Raw genomic sequence first — 19,222 nt, 5'->3', positions numbered from 1 at the left:
CTAGGATGTGCATCGATAAAAGGTTAAGGTTTAAGTTATCCTTTTTTCCAGTTGACAAATATGAACTACTTGTATATCAAGCTTAAAAGTGGTCTCGTTCTCTGTGTGGCATATTAAATAGTATGTGTGTTAATGGAAATAGCACAAACATCGGAATTTAACGATCGTGATTCACAGTTGTCAATACTCAGTGAATAATGCCAGACTTAATGTCAATATGAATGTGCCATGCGTAGTAGTGATTCTGTTAGTTTGCTTCAAAGGAGGTAAGTAAAGACAAACTAGTGAGAGTAGTCAAATTGTATATGTGATCGCCTCTCATCAAAAAGGTTATGGGTTTAAAACCACCCAGGTTGAAAGTAGTCTGGTGGTATAGGTGTCCGCCTCTCAGTGAAGAGGTTATGGGTTTAAAACCACCCAAGTTGAAAGTAGTCTGGTGGTATAGGTGTCCGCCTCTCAGTGAAGAGGTTATGGGTTTAAAACCACCCAAGTTGAAAGTAGTGGACAGCTCTCAGCGAAGAGGTTATGGGTTTAAAACCACCAAGGTTGAAAGTAGTCTTGTAGTAAAGGTGTCTGCCTCTCAGCGAAGAGGTTATGGTTTGAAGACCACCCAGGTTGAAAGTAGTCTGGTGGTAAAGGTATCTGCCTCTCATCGAAGAGGTTATGGGTTTAAAACCACCCAGGTTGAAAATAGTCTGGTGGTAAAGGTATCTGCCTCTCATCGATGAGGTTATGGGTTTAAAACCACCCAGTGTGAAAGTAGTCTATTAGCATAGGTGTCCGCCTCTCATCGAAGAGGATATGGGTTTAAAGCCACCCAGGGTGAAAGTAGTCTAGTAGTATAGGTGTCCACCTCTCAGCGAAGAGGTCATGTGTTTGAAACCACCCAGGGTGAAAGTAGTCTGGTGGTATAGGTGTCCGCCTCTCATCGAAGAAAACCATCCAGGTTGAAAGTAGTCTGGTGGTATAGGTGTCCGCCTCTCAGCGAAGAGGTTATGTGTTTAATACCACCCAGGGTGAAAGTAGTCTGGGGGTATAGGTGTCCGCCTCTCGCCCAATAGGATGTGATTTTGATCCCCACCAGGGTGAGGTAGTCTAGTAGTATAGGTGTCCTCCTCTCGCCCAAGACGATGTGGATTTGGTCCCCACCAGGTTGAGAGTAGTCTAGTTGTAAATGTGAGATAACAGATATATCACAGAGGTTGTGGGTTCGATAACATTTAGGGTTTGTTTGTCATGGGCGGTTAAAATGGACACCAGTACTGGTTTTAAGCAAGGAAACATACTCGAGAGTGATTTTATAAGCTATTAGATTTCCTTACAATCGAGCTTAAAGAAATAATTAGGAATTATGAATTATAAATTTATTAATGACAGTTGAGACCCATCACTATAAATTTTAACATGATATTATATTACACTGTTTATACTAACAATGTATGAAATCTTTGAGTGCAACTCGTAAACTTCTTTCTACAGTTTTGATACTAATGCATGTAATGTAATGGTGTTCTGTTTCAGTTTTAGGCAATGATTGTGGCAATATCAATTATTCACAACCAGCTTTCAAAGGGAGAAATGTTACATTATTCTACAAGCCAATCGAATTCTCGTTTTCTGAAAAACCTACATTTTTCTACATAAGGGGAACTAATTGGAAACTTCTTTCATCAACCATTGTGTCAAATTTAACGTCGGGCGTCTTTACTACGGTGTTTGACACAAAGCTTTCGAATGTTGGACAACTATATGCAAAATATGGTTCATGCTACAGTGAAACAATTCATCTCAACTTACAAGGCATGTCAGCTTTAATTGTTTATTGCTTGTTTTATGCAATTGAAGGTGCTGAAATAAGCATAAGTTTTTCAGGAAGTTGGTTAATTATGTCCTTTGTACAAAGTACTAATCTGTAAAACTGTAATATTTATATGAAAAACATCAAATAATTCATCAGATTTCCAGAAACAGTACTTTGCACTTTCGTCTCCTTATTTTTAAACTTTGCTGGAACCCAAAATAGTGTAGTCGTTAAAGCTGCACTCTCACAGATTATTCGATTTGACAACTTTTTCATTTTTTGTCTCACAATCAGCTGATTTTGTCATCAATGCTTTTGATTCAGTCATATAAGCTAACCCACAATGGAACAGATCTCAACTATTTGGAAAATTGCCGAATTTTTTCTTAACGTGTTTGTCATAAAACATACATTTTCGAACGTAAATAAAACAAAACTAATCTTTTATCACCAGTCTTATATCACCGGGACAAGTACGCAAATTTTTGCTCATTCCAGGACAAAAAAAACAAAAGTCGTCATCACGATCAGTCTATAAGAGTGCATCTTTAAAGTTCATTTCCCGTTAATTATATAAAGAAAAAAAAGTAGAACAAAACAATAATATAATACGCAAAGTTAGAAATCCACGAGAAGGCGTTTTGAAAACAAATAATTGATTCTTTCCACTCTAGATACACTTTTAATTCAATTGTGATTTATTTGTATGATGTAGATCATAATTCTTAGGACATTGAATAGCTACTTGTAATTGCTGATGATAATGATTTTGCTACCAGACCTTTCTGGGGGATGTGGATATATTTATCTTCGAACACCGAATCCTGTTGTGGGTAAGAACGTTGAAATAGGATATTATCCTGCACCGGCGGTGATTGGGCTCACTGGTGAATACAGTCGTGAGTGGTATAATGAATCATCAAGATCTTTAATGACCTTGACGGAGGGTCTGTTGACTGAGGAAGAATTACCCAATAAAGAATTTGTCCTGACCATTTATAACTCCACTCGGTGGACGACGGGAAATTACAGTGTGAAATGTACGAAAAGTACCACCAACAGGCTCTCTACCGAACGTGTCTATGTTAAGGTGACAGGTACGACTATTAATCGAGGTTTAACGTAAACTTTCATTAATCGAAATACCGGAAGAAAGCGGTTTTGTGAATGATTGTTTTTGTTTTGTCATCTCCTTGCGTTTAACATATGATACGGATTTTTGATTGACTAATTGATTGACTAATTATTTGATTGATCATTTGATTGATTGATTGATTGATTGATTGATGATGATGGTGATGATGATTATGATGCTGGTGATGATGATGATGATGATGATGATGATGATGATGATGATGATGATGATTTGTATAAGGCTTTTTGTTTTAGTTCCGCCTGGCCAGCCATTTCTTCAGTCACCAAATATCGTCCAGGATTGTCCCAAATGCCTGGTTGGCATCTTACATGAAAATCTCTACTACCATGTTTTTTGCAATACATCTGGGGGCACGACACCCTCCATATATGTCGGAGATGAGGGAGGTACAGTGTATAACGACACACAGTTCGAGAATATTTACAAAATTTCTCGAATTATACGCGAAGAAGATCATATGAAGACCGTAACCTGCAGTGTGTCGAACGCAGCGCTTGAAAACCCGTTAACAACGTCGGCTAAATTCTTCGTTGCAGGTAAGGCACCTTCTGACTCTTCCTTATTTAAAAAAAACCTTGACAGACTTCATATGTCAAACAATTAGACCGAAACGCACGTCATGATTGATTTATTTGGTGAATAATTAAATATTTCACATTGCGATTTACTTTTCATCCTACATGTTATATTGTTTTTGAACGTAATCGCATCAAATTATAATTCAAATCCGAAACAAATGTGATTATTTTTACATTTGTAAAGCTGCACTCCCACAGATTGTTCTTTTAATTTTTTTGGCTTGAAATGAGCCAAATTTTGCGTAAATGTCAAAATCAGCTTTTTCTAAGACAAAATAAATGTTTAAACTGTCATTAACGTGTTTGATATAGATCTATATAATTATTTTTAATGTATCATCATCTAATATGTCAATATCATCGATAATGGTATTGAAGTATTAACTATCTTTATTTCATTCAGTAAAACCTGAGGTTCCAGTTCTGAACGTACCTATCTTACGAGATGGAAATCCTGCAAATATCACGTGCATTTCAAGAGGAGGGAGACCCGCCACAAACTTAAGTCTCTGGTTGGATGAAGCGAACTATTCAGTAGACCATGTAAAGACTTACAAGACTTACTCGACAAGAACATATTCAACAATTTTAACTTTTAACAACCCTGCCAGAAAGGATTGGAATAGAAAGTTTGTGTCTTGCGTATCATCTTCACCCTTATTTGGGAAAACAGTGACACAACAAAAGACACTTAATTGCATATGTAAGTTTTGTTGTCATGTTATTGAAATGTATTATCATATTTTCACGCTTAGAGTAAACCCAGTAATATAATAATTCAACTTATAGATGATGTTTTGTTTTTAGATGATCTCATATTGATACAATTGAAATTTAATACACTAGTATGTAGAAAATTCCCTATATTTATAAAAATATATTGTGAGGTATGTTCCTGTGGTGTGCCCCGAACCACGCATACCATAAATGTACTGGGTAAATGAAAGGTCAACACACACACACACGCACGCACGCACGCACGCACACACACGAAAAAAGAGTAAACACAAACTCAAATAAGTAAGAATCTTTTCAAACAGAAAATGTGTAAATGCAGTATGATTCATTTTGCTTCTAATCCCAAGACCTATACGCATATTTTTCCTGAGGATCCATTATTCTTAATAATGTTTATCAACCGGAGGCATTGTTTAATGTAATATGTGCACAACCCTATGATGAGGACACTCAGATATTGAATTAAGACCAATGCTTAGAAACTCACTGAGTCATGTACAGGTATTGCTCATAGTAGTTGGTTTGTCCGTTTTTGCCATACCATTAAAGTGATATTCGTATTAAAATTTTAACAACAATACAAACTCATGAATAACAAACCTAAATATTGAGTGAAAAAAATTAAACAACTTACTAAATAATGCATTTATGAAAAATATTAATTACTGATAACAAGATTGTAATAGCTGAAAACGCATAAATTTTAAATGACTGGTGGGTCCTAGAAGATTTACAGTTACAAACTATTATCGCATAAGGTAGAAATATCGTGTTTTCTACATCTTTCTATCAAATTAAACAAGGTATCCTTCAAAAGAACCAGTGTTTAAACGGTGCCAAACGGTGCACATACCGCAATGTTTTTATATATATATTAAATGTGTGTTTGTTTCATGCGACAATAACCCTACGGATTATGCAACAGATTATTTTAATACTGGTTTTGTTCCTTTGAAATTTTAAGACTGTTATCTAATCATCAGTGTGATGGAAACACATTTGTTTCCGATTTTAGCTCGTGTTTATAAAAAGAGTTGGCAAATGTTTGTTAGCATTACCCGATAGTGAGGGTAAATAAGCTTGAGCGCCCCCCCCCCCCCGCCCCCACCGCTTGTTGGTATTTGCTGCGGATCCGTGTTCTAGTGGTAACTCATTTGACCGTCAATCCAGGGATCGCAGGTTCGATTTCCCGCCTCATCACGTAAAATACTAATCGTCTCCGGGAGGGACGTTTAATAGGGGTCCCGTGTGACAGTGCTGTGGCACATAACAAATCCTGGGTAGCTCTTACCAAGGTTACATTTTGTCTGTGCACTATGCTCCAAAATGACTAACGATCTTATCGGAGCACTCACCGAATGGGCCTTGCCCGGGTGCGAGTATAAATAAGCTTACCCACCCTTGGTGACATAAACGTGTCAAACGTGAATAGCTGATCATAGCGTAAAGCTTATCAAAGATATCAAACTTAAATTTCAAATTTACACTCCTATTTAAAAACACATTGGACACTTGTTGCACGTTCCATAACTCTGACTAAAGAATTTGACTAGCATTGCCTCTTTGTCGACTGGAGCGTGGGCATCCGTTTGACATGGTTCTGATTGACTTGTTTTTAATCACAGATCCCCCAACGATGCTGACAATGGTAGCACCAACTATAACAAGCTATTTGCAGGACAGCTATACTCTCAAGTTCAGTTGCTTCTTCAATTCCCATTTGCCTATTTCAGATAAACCGAGTGTTAGCTTGTCGGTTCAAAACAAAGTATGGCTAAATGCTCATGACACTACCAGCGTAATTTGCACGGCAAAGAGCCAACCACTTTCGGATATTGTTTGGTCGGTTAACGGAGACACACAACTCCTCGTTTGCAATAAGTCCATAGAATGTGAGATTCATACACTGCCAATAGAAACAGATGAACACAGAAACTATATATGCACAGCTTATTTCGAATTTGGAGACTATGACACAATTGCAACCATTTCATTTCTTGCAATTGGAAGAGGTATGTTTTAATTTTAGTAAATTTGGTATGTGTGGTTGAGGGCCAAATGATTAAACTGATTGTTTCGTAAAGATCCTTTTTTCCAAAAAAAAACCCATCTCGCTATTATTGCATTAGGATTTCAATAAATCAAGCCTGTTTCATAAATGTCCGATTTTATTTCCATAACAGCTTCGACACAAAAGACATATGAAATTCCAAATGAAAGTGAAGATGCGTCATTGACCAACAGAAACGGTATACCAATAGTGTGGATAGTCATTGGGTTGAGCGTTATTATTGCGGTTGTCATTATATCAACGGTCATTGTATTGGCCAGAAAACGTAAGGTTAACTAGCATTTGTGTTGTGTTATTTCGTTGTGTTTTGGGGTAACTTCTTACAGAAATGGTAGCAAATTTTGAGATATCATGTTCGAGGGTTATCTTTTGTATCCATGGATTTTTTTACTCTACATCGTCGCTTTCATTTGACATGTATTTCTTCTAATGTAGGGTTTTTAAAGAAGAATCATCACGCAAATTCAAGCGAACCGTACGTATATTTCATATGATTTATTGTATCTCTTCAGTTTCTACATTTCTAAATTCTTTTAGTTTTAGTTGTTTTAAAAAACATCTTCAACGTTTAAAATGCACGTTCTGTTGAAATTAGTGTAGATGGTTGTTTATACATTAATAATGAACTATTTATGACTTTTTACAACGTCCTTTTCAGTCAGCCTGTCCAACATGGTGAGTTATTCATCTCATGTAATCAAACTATTTACCTAGGTAATAACCATGGATTTGGTATGTTCATGGCACCGATATGTCGAGTAAATGGCACCGATATGTCGATTAAGTGGCACTGATGTGTCGATTAAATGCTTAGTCAAAATAGTACCTGAAAACACATGATATGAACATTATAGACCAAAGAATTATATCTATATATTTCGAAAAGCAACATACATATCTTTACTACCAAATTGTTGGCCGTGTATAACAATATATGAAAATTGTTTTCAATGCAGCCAACGTGCAGGGAAATGAAACAGTAGAAATGAACGAAGAGGTTACATACGCCCAAGTTAACAAAGTCAGGACAAATAGGACGGAAACATTGGGGCCTAAAACGAAGGTAGTGTGTTTATGGCATCAGCTGTAAATGACAAATCACATTTGAGTGGTCTTAAATAAATGCAAGAGCAATCCAGTCTTAATAGTCTTTTAATTGATGAACACATGTATTTGAAACAAACCTTAAACATGTACTTTAAGTTTATTAACAGTTTTCTGGACCATTTCCTTAGAGTAAGATCAAAGTTTCAAAGTTTTATTCGCATAACATCCAGAAGGCCATGGCCCATGTGGACAAATATCATATTTAGTGTTTACAGGTGAACGCATATACAAAACAGTATTACCAATATTTTACTAAAATTAACCGTCAGTACATCAAAAGAAAACCTCAAGCAATAAAGCAAAATACTAATCAAACTAATTTCCATCATTTTGTATTTCATGAACACATCAGATGATCTTAGTCGGTTTGTCAGTTATTTTTCGATGTTGTTTATTTTTGTTTCTTCTTGCATCCAACAAAATGTATTGTCTTCGTGTGGGCACTCAAAACACTCATGTGGCATTTTAGGGAATTTTATCTAAGCAAGATCAGGCAATCGTACAACGTTTGTTTTAATATATTGTCAGCACCCAAGTGCATAATTATATTTTCTAGGGTTCAGATACTAACCTAGTGTATGCAGATATAGACATCGAACATTTGGAGACGGCCAGCAAACCACCTTCGAGAGAGAGGCCGCCAAGTCCGACAGAATATGCTGAAATTCATACTATCAGAACAGAACGTGGATCAAACAGTGACAATATTATTACCTCAAGTCAGGGAAAATAATAAGTTTACATACGTGCCAATAAGCTGATGTATTCAAATATAACATATTTCTGAATATTAAAATTAATAATTGATTTAAGTCATAAATCAATCTGAGAAATGGCATTTACCATTTGATTTACATTCGGTAAAAAGACATGTGTAGGGAATTTCAGCGAAATCAGTCCCACTGATAGCAATATTTTAAGAGTTTTAAGATTTCCAAACAAATAATATGTATATACATGATTATACTAATTTACTTTAACTCGATTGTGAAGACGTTGCTTGTTTAACTTGTTAAAAGTATTCAGTTTTGATTTATCTTAATCAAACTTATAAGTTGTTAAAGAGGTAAATTTCAGTTTAAAAAAGACAACCTGTACTTAAGAGAATGCAGTGGGTTTTTTTTCTTACCTTTGGTAAAAAGTGTTGAATGATTTTTAGCTCTACAACCCAAGGGCCAGAAGAGCTTATGCCATGTCGTGGTGTCCGTTCGTCCGTCCGTGTGTCCGTAAACGATTGCTCATGAACGCGAAAGTTTTGAGTGTATCTCAATCAAACTCATACAGTTTAAATGAGACCTCAATTTCTCTTTTAAACTAGCCATATCCGCATATGCATGAGTAAAGCATGGCCCTTGAAATGGTATAGCCCTAGCAGAAGAATACTCTAAGGGAGGCAAACTGTACAGAGAGTTGTGTAGTATTGTAGTGATTCTCTCCTTTTGCCGTCTGTTAACCATGAGGATCATTGATTGCTTTCCTCTGAATGTGGGCTCAGCAAAGTGCCTGTAATTTATATACATTATTTGGGTAAAAACAAAAACACCAAAAAAGTCCAGACGGTGGAGCATAGGACATCATGGGCATTTTGTTATACTTTTACTTAAAATATATGGGCGCCTTGTAAGATGTTTTGTCTTTACCATCTTTGTAATGATGTATTTGTACAGTCTTGTTTTTGTAAATACTTGTATTTGTGTATTCTTGTGTTCAATTCACTGTTTGAACTATAAAATATTCATTATAGGGTATTTTAATAAAGTTTATCGAACCAACAGTTTTCGTTTATTCAGCGACACGTACTGAATCTAAATAGGATGACAGCAAAATTAATCTTTACCACTTGTAATTGTTGTGATTTATAGTTGATAATATATATTTATATATTCAACAATTAAATCGTCCAAAATTACTTTATATGTCAATTTTGGAGAAAAAACAACAACAATAAAATACGCTCAAATTTACATTTAAACCAGTTAAATTTCGGGCGGGGGAAGGGGCGAATGCCAAAAGGATGTTCCTCTAGGATACGCCCCCCTTTAAAGTCAAAGAAATGACACCACCTTGGCGAACTGGTTTTCGTAAAGATAATGCTATTTGACATATTTTACTAGTACCATGGCGGTAAACATTACATTTTAGATCGCGATATGACGATTTCATCATACATCGAGCTTCCCCGCCAAGTCTAAACTGTTCAAACTTTTTGTTGCAAAATTATATCTTTAAAGTTAACCTCAGCAGTTGCACTAAGGCAGTGGGGCTTTTCAAAAAAGATCTTAGTCAGTTGTAGTGGTAAATTAAAATTATCTTAGAGCCATAGTTTCATAATCTTGCCACATATATGTATTTGTGTGAACTAAACTCTAGCCGACATTAGAAATGAACATTAACATTAAGTTGACGAAATAAAAAAATCCATGTATTGTTATACGCTTATACAGATTTTAGAATTTTAGTCGTTACTTAAATTATATAAAAGTAGAGTATAAATGTCAGTTATAAATGGCAAATATCGAAAAATAATCCTAAACTTTGTATCATTTTAAACGTTTCCTAAGTTAAAATCCCACAGATATGTCGACAAAAATAACTGCCAAAATTTACATTTAGTCACAAGTGCGTTATTTAGCATGCGTGCTGCTTAAAATAGAGACATTTCGCACTAAACACGTTAAAAAGACATATTAACCGATGTAAATAATAGCTACGTGGCCACAAATCATCAGTTTAAAAGGCGCGAAATATTGCTTAAATTATCTGTACACAAATTATATCGTATTTTGTTTTTTATTATTCAAGTCAAATGAGTTTTAAAACTGATTTGTAAATTCATATGATTGAACAAGTAAACACAATGGCGGTTCCAACGTTGAAGCCTAGGGACCATGCCACCTCACTCATTGGCTGACAAGGGGAAATTCTAGACATCACTATATTAAACTTAAAATAGCTGTACATTTTCTTGAGGGAGGACCCCCACCCCTTGCCCCTTACCCCCCCCCCTCCCAATATCGATTGTATGAGCATACTGATCAAAATTTCAACCCAGCATTGCATGCAGATATAATTTGTTCTAAAGTAAGCGAATACTTTTGTTGAGTATGTCGTTTATCTAGTTCAATATATATATATATATATATATATATATATATATATATATATATATATATATATATATTACCCCTTAAAACATAACATTTCAATAAATCATTTAAAGAACAAGTAAGAGACACAAGTCACTGTACAGAATGGGAATCGGCCATAAGGAAAATTATTTAGATAAATCGTATATATATATACATTTATATAGAGAACGTGTATGCCGCTTAATATGATCCGCGAGCACAAGAAAGACAATTCGTTCTCATAGTTAGTACAACTTAACACCGAGTTGTTTCCCTTACATCAAAAGTGCATTGTTTCTATTGAAGAAACCCATTCCCATTCCCATTCCGTGCAGAGATGATTGGTCAGTTCATGATAAATGATTGAAAAGCGCTTGCGCTAACGAAAAGCAAAGGGACGAATGGGCAAAGGTACGAAAGTACGAAGGCGAATACACGAATGCAAAGGTACGAAAGTACAAAGGCAAAGGGACGAAGGGGCAAAGGTACGAAAGTACGAAGGCGAATACACGAATGCGAAGATATGAAAGTACAAAGGCAAAGGGACGAAGGGGCAAAGGTACGAAAGTACGAAGGCGAAGACACGAATGCGAAGATACGAAAGTACAAAGGCAAAGGGACGAAGGCAAAGGAGCGAATTAAGTGGCATTCGTACCATCGTGTCTTCGCCTTTGTGCCGTCGTGCCTTTCAATCTTTGCGTCTTCGCCTTCGCCCCTTCGCCTTCATACTTTCGGATTTTCGTCCCGTACGTTTTCTGTTACGGCCAATGTGTTTTCAACCTTACGCGAAGGAGCGAAGACCTGAGGGGACGCTCCTTCGCCATTGGATTTTCTTACTTTCGTCCCGTCGCTTCTTCGCCTTCATATCGTCTTCGTCGTCGTCCCTTCACGACTTCGCTCCTTCGCGTAAGGGAGAAGGCACGATGGGACGAACAGAACACCGTAAGTAAATCTGTTTTTTAAATGAAGAGAACCTGCTTGCTTCACTTTCGCAAGCTGCGGTAGTTGGCTCTTGGAAAATTAAGATGACATTCGGAACTCCTCGGCCATTTTCTACGAAATCAACCTCGGATGTAAGCCGGTACATCAGAAGAAGTAATACGTACAATTGTAATCTATATAATTTATTAAAAGTAATGTTTTAGCTTGTATTTTTAGATCTGAGTTTAAATTGATTGCCAGTGAAGTGTATTATTTCAAACGTTATTCAAGATTCCAAAGAGTTAAATCAAGTTTAACTACTTAATTACAATGACTACGCGATCTACTTGCAGCGTAGTTAAAATGTACCGATTTCTGATATTGTAAACCGTTCATATATTTCCGAGGTTGTTTTCGATAAAAATGTCCGAGGTTTTCCGAATGTTGACTATCAAATTTGGTAACTGTATACACCACAACTGGGACCGATTTACAATTTGGCCGTAGAGGCGACGCTTTGAGTCTATGATTGCTAGACAAGGGTTTGTTATTATATCATTTGATCAAGTTACTCAGATTTTGCCTTGAATTGATGCATGCTATCATATTCGAAATAAACATTAAAATTTATTGTTCTTCATGATTTAATACTCTTTAAAACAAACACAAATAAAAACAAAACACATTATTCAGCTCTCAATTGCACTCAATATGTCATGTTTTGATATGGAAGAGCATATAAGCAGAAAACAAACATCTTGCTTTTTTACTTGCCGGGAATCAAACCCGTGACGCCTTAGTGAGAAGCGGGTTCGCTAACGAGTGCGCTAACAGAACAACTGTGATTTTATATAACAGTTATGTATGTTCTGCTTGGTTTTACGTTTGTCATCTGAATATGGAGGGGCAATCCATTACAAGTTCGAACTATGATGGGATATGTGAAGAATAAACCACACTGATGAGTGTAAAGGACATTTGATCACTGTCAAAACCTTATACTTAATCCGAATTTGACACCCTCGTGACATACTATTCAAGACTAGCATATTGTGCGTCCAAACAAACACCGGAAGATATTCAACACGACGCCGATACATGCGGTTAATACAGTATGAACAACGACCGTTTGTTATTATAATCAACAACTAAATTATAATTTACAGAAGCTAACACTTTTCAATATGATAACTATAACAAGTTGGGTTATGAGGCATCACATTCCATATTAAGGGCACTTGGATCTATATTATATACACGAATGTTTGCTCATATTCTTAGATAAAATACCTTATATATGACTTTTGTCATAAATTTGGAAAGTCTCGAAAAAAACTTACTGCAAGACTCTTACAACTGAAGCATTTAAGAGACATCTTAATGAGGAAGATACAAACAAAAGCAATTGTGATAACACTAGGTTAGTTATTGTCTTAAAAGTGGAACCGGAAATTAACAATTTTATCAGCCAAAAAGCAAAGAATCAATATAATTCTATGTTTCAAATATACTCATTTCCTGGTAAGCAAAGTTGCAACTCTGGTATATCAAGCTTAAATAAATGTTCCCTTTGTTTATGTTGTTGTATTAAATAGTATGTTCGTACATGAAGTTAGCAGAGAATATTGGAATTTAAAGATGTTCTGTTTTTTGTAGTTAATAATGTCAAAATGAGTGTTAAAATGAATGTGCCATCCGTCATAGTGTTTCTGTCCATTTGCTTCAAGGGAGGTAAGTAATAATTGATAAGTGAGAGTAGTATTGTGTTATAGGTGTCAGCCTCTCAACTAAGAGGTTTTGGGTTAGATATCGAACAAGGGGGTATTTTCTCATCGATCTCCTAAAGGGACTATACACAGATGATACAATTGCAAGTAAAAAGAAAATTGTCAAAAACTTACGTAAAATTTATATCAATATGTACAACGCATTAAATCCATTTTGCTGGTTGATCACATCGCTTACGACACATGTATCTTTCGCAGTTTTGGGGTAGTTTTCCAATTCCAAATATACTTTGTTTGTCTACCGCGTAAATCCCAGTAAATTTAAAAATAGTTTCGGTATTTGTATCTGTGCTAATCACTTGTCTTCCACATGCTAAATATACACATTATAAACTGGAAACCAGTATGCGCTAATTTTATACGGGTAAACTCAGCTGAGACGGCGACAAAATATTATTTTAATTATGTGAAATAATGTATTATCGGCCTCCTACTAGCTCGTATTGACATTTCTAAGCTTATTTCTCTTGAAATAATGTATACACCGATTTGGGGACCATCTGGTGTCTAACCCCTTTAAAATGGACACCAGTATTGCTTTCTACCCAAGAAACGGACGTTATCTAGAGTGATTCTATGAGCTATCCGCTTAAGTCATAATCGAGCTTAAAGAAAGTGGTATAAACTTTAAACTTATTCCTAATTATTTGATCTAATCGAAACATAATAATGAGATAGTTGGTGGTTTTATTCAAAACGCAGTTATATTTTATATTGCACCGTAATATTTACAATGTTTGGAAGTCGTTACATGTCACAACGTATGATATTATTTCTATAGTTTTATATATAAATGCATATGATATTCTTTCAGTTGTTGTCAATAATTGTGGCATTCTCAGTTATTCACAGCTTTCAATGGGGGAAATGTTACAATAACCTACAAACCAATCAAATTTTCAGCTACTGAAAAGCCTATCATTTTCAACAGTGATGGCAAGAATTGGATACCTGTTCTGTCAACCATTATGTCTAATCCAATGTTGGGCGTCTTTACCACGGTGTTTGAAACAAATATTCTGAATACTGTATACCTTCATGCAAAATACGGGTCATGCTACAGTGAAGAAATCCGCCTCCACTTACAAGGCATGTCAGTTTTGATTTTATATTGTTTTATGCAATTAAATGCGCTGAAATAAGCTATAGGTTTTCACGAAGTTAGTTAATTATTACCTTTGTACAAAGTACTGTTCTATTTTGTAAAATGGTTATTCATATAATTGTAATATAAAATTTATGTTAGCAAGAATCTTGGTAAACAAAAATGTGAATATGCAGTATGATTCATTTTGCTGCGCATCCCGAATCCTAAAGTCATTGTTGTTCCTGAACCAATTATTCTTAAATATGTGCATCTGTTGGATGCATAGTTTTAAAGTATCATGTCATATGTTTTATCAGGACACGTGGTTAAAAAATAAACATGGCCAAGCATCTTATTCAAGCACATTTCAAATAAATCATTAAGTTCTATTTAGGCCTTACTAGTATACGAGGAAACTGTTGTTCCTTGGTGTAGGGGTTGACACTGACCTGTTGCCCGAGGCCATAATCTAAATATTAATTTTATAACAAAACATTTGTTTCTGATTTTTGTCCGTTTTAATAAAAATAGTAAATATATTGGCATAGCGGTGACGTAGTCGACGTGCAAAACGTTAAGTGTTGTTCAAAGCTTAAAGCTGCACTCTCACAGACGTTTGACAACTTTTTGTCTTGGAACGAGATTATTTTTGCGAAAATGCATGGTAACCAGTGATATAAGACTGCTGACAAAAATAAGATCGCAGGTTTTCATACTTGTGTTCAAAAATTGATGCTTTGTGCATTTTTCTTCAAGCGCTAATAACGCTTTTAGCCATGAAAAATTAATTTTCGAACGGAAAAAAACTGCGATCTGATCTTTTGTCATATGTCTTATATCACTGGTTTTCACATATTTAACGGTTAATCTGTGAGAGTACAGCTTTAAATCATACTAAAGTCATCAAAATGACATTTTAAATTCATACTACTATTTATAACGCCACGCAAACGTGTGTATTAAGTCCTATCATTCTTACTAAAGTACTTGATTAACTATGCCCTTCGGAAATAAAAAAGCAACGAGCGCGTGGATCCGTTTGTTGCGGTTTTGATTGATTTATTATCACTTACAGATCACTTACAGATCCACGATCGACGCTGACAATGAACGCATCAAATATAACAAGCTATTCGCAGGACATATATACACTCAATATTAATTGCTTCACGGACATAAACAATGACTATTGCTTGATATCCTGGACAACAGATGGGCAACTACTTCGTGCAAACGGATACGGGACAGACAAAATACATAATTCGTCTTTAATGGTGTTTGTGAATGTAAAGAAAACAATGGTCAAACTATTACCTGCAGCGTCAATTGCTCCAACTTTGATGTTCAACTATCAAAGTCGCATATAGTACAAGTACCATGTGCGTATCTCGACTAATTTATACAGTTCTAAACCCCTTTGGAGTCATTACCAGACTTTTGTATTTATAAGAGGCGTTGATAAATGACAAAATAGTTATACATAATAAAAATAAATAATTGACTATTTCTATTTTCAATTCCCATTTGCCTATTTCAGATAAACCGAGTGTTAGCTTGTCGGTTTAAGACAAAGTATGGCTAAATGCTCATGACACTACCAGCGTAACTTGCACGGCAAAGAGCCTACCACTTTCGGATATTGTTTGGTCGGTTAACGGAGACAAACGACTTATCGTTTGCAATAAGTCCATAGAATGTGAGATTCATACACTGCCAATAGAAACAGATGAACACAGAAACTATACATGCACAGCTTTTTTCGAATTTGGAGACTATGACACAAGTGCGACCATTTCATTTCTTGCAATTGGAAGAGGTATGTTTTTATTTTAGTATATTTGGTATGCGTGCGTGCATGCGTGCGTGCGTGTGCTTGTTATTTATATTTTGTTTCTTTATTAATCTTTACGTATTTAAAAACTTCACGAGAGCCCAATGTTTAAACCTATAATTTCGTGAATATCCTTTTTTCCCAAAAACATCCAGCTATTTATTGATTTCAATAAAAAAACTTGTGACTTAAAGTTCCGATTTTATTTCCATAACATCTTCGACACAAAAACCATATGAAATTCCTAATGAAAGTGAAGATGCGTCATTGACCAACAGTAACGGTATACCAATAGTGTGGATAGTCATTGGGTTGAGCGTTATTATTGCGGTTGTCATTATTTCAACGGTCATCGTATTGGTCAGAAAACGTAAGATTACCAAGCATTTGTATTGTGTTTTTATCGTTGTGTTTTGGGGTAACTTTTTACAGAAATGGTAGCAAATTTTGTAAATAGTGTTCGAGGGTTATCGTTTGTATCCATGGATTTTTTGCTCTACCTCGTCGCTTTCCTTTGACATGTATTTCTTCTAATGTAGGATTTTTAAAGAAGAATCAACACGTAAATACAAGTGAACCGTACGTAGATTTATTTGATATTATCTCTTCAGTTTCTGCATTTCTACATTCATTTACTAGTAGTTTTAGTTGTTTTGAACAGCATTTTCAACTTTTAGAACGCGCCCTCCGTTGACAACTGGTGTAGATGGTCGTTTATACATAAATAATGAACTAATTATGACTTTTTAAAATTACTTTTTCAGTCAGCCTGTCCAACATGGTGAGTTATTCATCTCATGTAACCAAACTATTTAAAAGATAAAGCTAAGGTAATAGCCATGGATTTGGTGATTTCGTGGCACCGAGATAACGTTTAAATGGTACTGATATGTCGATTAATTATTAAGTCAAAATTGTACTGTGTTTTTGTATGTGAAACAAACATGGATCTATATATTCCGGAAAAAAACATCCATACCTTTACTACTATGCTGACCATAGCATAAGAAGCTCTTAAATTGTTTGCCGTATATAACAATATATGTAAACGGTTTTCACTGCAGCCATCGTGCAGAAAAGCGAAACAGTAGAAATGAACGAAGAGGTTACGTACGCCCAAGTTAACAAAATCAGAAAAAATAGAACAGAAGCACTGGGGCCTAAAACGAAAGTATTATGTTTATGGAACCGGCTGTAAATGACAAGTCACAGTTGAATGGTCTGAAACATATGCAAAAGCAATCCAAAAATGTATGATAAGAAATAAATAGTATTAATACTGATGAACACATGTATTTGAAATAAAACTGAAACATGTACTTTAAGTTTATCAAAACTTTTCTGAACCACTGCTTTAGAGTAAAGTCAAAGTTTCACAGTTGTACTTGCATAACATCTAGAAGGCCATGGCCCATGTGGACATATATCATAGTCAGTGTTTACAGGTGAAGGCAGATACAAAACAGTATTACAAATATTATTAACTGTCAGTACTTCAATAGAAAAAACATCAAGCAATTAAGCAAAATACAAATCAAACTAATTTGCATCATTTTGTATTTCATGAACATATCAGATAACCCTAACCTGTTCATCATTTAATTTTCGATGTTGTTTATTTGTGTTTGTTTTTGCCTTCTCAAAATACTCATGTGAAAATTAAAGGAATTTGATCTCAGCAACATTAGGTAATCGCACAATGTTTGTTTTTATACATTGTTGTCACTCAAGAGCATTATTATGTATTTTTAGGGTTCAGAAAGCAACCTAGTTTATGCAGATATAGACATCGAACATTTGGAGACAGCCAGCAAACCATCTGCGAGACAGAAGCCGCCAAGTCCGACAGAATATGCTGGCGTTGATTTTATCAGAACAGAACGTGGATCAAACAGTGACAATATTATTACCTTATGTCAGGGAAGATAATAACTTTACATACATGCTCACAAGCTGATGTACTCATATACAAAACATGCCGTGGCATGGTATCCGTCCGTGTGTCCGTAAACAATTGCTTGCAAATCCGGTGTTTAAGTTTGATTGTATCTCAATAAAACTCATACAGTAGTTAGATATCTAAAAGAGCTAGATTTTTCCCTTAAACCAGCCAGATCTGCTTATGCATGAGTGGATTTGGGCCCTTGAAATACTTTATCCCTAGCAGAAGTATACTCTAAGGGAGGCAAACTGTACATAGAGATGTGTCGTATTGTAGTGATGATCTCCTTTTGCCGTCTGTGATCCATGAGGATCATTGATTGCTTCCCTTTGAATGTGGGCTCCGTAATGTGCCTGTAATTAGTATGTACATTCTTGGGGTAAAAACAAACAAACCAAAAAAGTCCATTCGGTGGAACATAGGACATCATGGGCATCTTGTTATACTTCTTCAAATATATGGACGCCTTGTAAGATGTTTTGTCTTTACCATCTGTGTAATGATGTATTTGTACATTCTTGTGTTTGTATATTGTTGCGTGTGTGTTTTTCTCAATCTTTTCACGTTTGTAACTATAAAATATTCATTATAGGTTTTTTTAATAAAGTTTATCGAACCAACTGTTTTCCTTTATTCAGCGATAACTATTGAATCTAAACAGCATGACAGTAAAATTAATATATACCAGTTAAAATTGTTGTGACTTATGGTTGATAATTTATATGAATATATTTAAAAATTTAACGGAAAGAAAGAAATACGCTCAAAATTAACCATTTCGGACTAGAAATTATTAAAAAATAATATGGAGTACTCCTCTGCCAACATTTTAAACCATTCAAATTTTGATTCTGAGGGAGGGGCGAATGTCAAAAGGTTGTACCCCTAGGATACGCCCCCTCTAAGGTCAAAGAAAGGACACCGCCTTGGTGAACAGATTTACGTAAAGGAAATTATATTTTACATATTGTCATTGAGGTTAACAATGCATTTAGATAGCGATATGACGATTTCATCATACGTCAAGCTTTCCTAAACTGTAAAAACTTGAATTTACCTAAAAGTGGTATTCTGG

General features: G+C 35.3%; 1 protein-coding gene and 1 long non-coding RNA gene across 3 annotated transcripts; both read left to right on the top strand.

Annotated features, from left to right (window-relative positions):
• Positions 1-34: 34 nt before the first annotated feature.
• LOC128212273 (tyrosine-protein phosphatase non-receptor type substrate 1-like) lies at positions 35-9,217 on the top strand. 2 transcript variants are annotated; one of them, XM_052917648.1, is made up of 11 exons: positions 35-266; positions 1,522-1,800; positions 2,581-2,898; positions 3,191-3,493; positions 3,939-4,238; positions 6,007-6,285; positions 6,457-6,609; positions 6,780-6,819; positions 7,003-7,019; positions 7,301-7,407; positions 8,008-9,217. In XM_052917648.1, the coding sequence occupies exons 1-11, from the start codon at positions 218-220 to the stop codon at positions 8,182-8,184; spliced, it is 2,022 nt and encodes a 673-aa protein (XP_052773608.1). In that variant the 5' UTR covers positions 35-217; the 3' UTR covers positions 8,185-9,217. The 2 variants fall into 2 exon arrangements, with proteins under 2 accessions (XP_052773608.1, XP_052773615.1); XM_052917655.1 differs by lacking the exon at positions 6,007-6,285.
• Positions 9,218-16,267: 7,050 nt separating this feature from the next.
• Positions 16,268-18,748, top strand: LOC128212267 (uncharacterized). Its single transcript, XR_008257417.1, has 4 exons — positions 16,268-16,575; positions 16,745-16,784; positions 16,970-16,986; positions 17,958-18,748. It is a non-coding gene; the product is annotated as an uncharacterized LOC128212267 (long non-coding RNA).
• The last annotated feature ends 474 nt before the right edge of the window (positions 18,749-19,222 follow it).

The sequence above is a fragment of the Mya arenaria genome, chromosome 2 (genome assembly GCF_026914265.1).
Source record: "Mya arenaria isolate MELC-2E11 chromosome 2, ASM2691426v1".
Taxonomy (NCBI): domain Eukaryota; kingdom Metazoa; phylum Mollusca; class Bivalvia; order Myida; family Myidae; genus Mya; species Mya arenaria.
Note: the sequence above shows the minus strand (reverse complement) of the source record. Positions and strands in the feature narration are given on the sequence as shown.

What these genes read in the sequence shown, in the direction of transcription:
- LOC128212273 (XM_052917648.1), top strand. Translation starts at nt 218, where the DNA reads ATGAATGTGCCATGCGTAGTAGTGATTCTGTTAGTTTGCTTCAAAGGA. An exon ending in GTTAGTTTGCTTCAAAGGAG is followed by an intron (nt 267 to 1,521) that starts GTAAGTAAAGAC and finishes GTTCTGTTTCAG; the next exon opens with TTTTAGGCAATGATTGTGGC. An exon ending in CATTGGGGCCTAAAACGAAG is followed by an intron (nt 7,408 to 8,007) that starts GTAGTGTGTTTA and finishes TATATTTTCTAG; the next exon opens with GGTTCAGATACTAACCTAGT.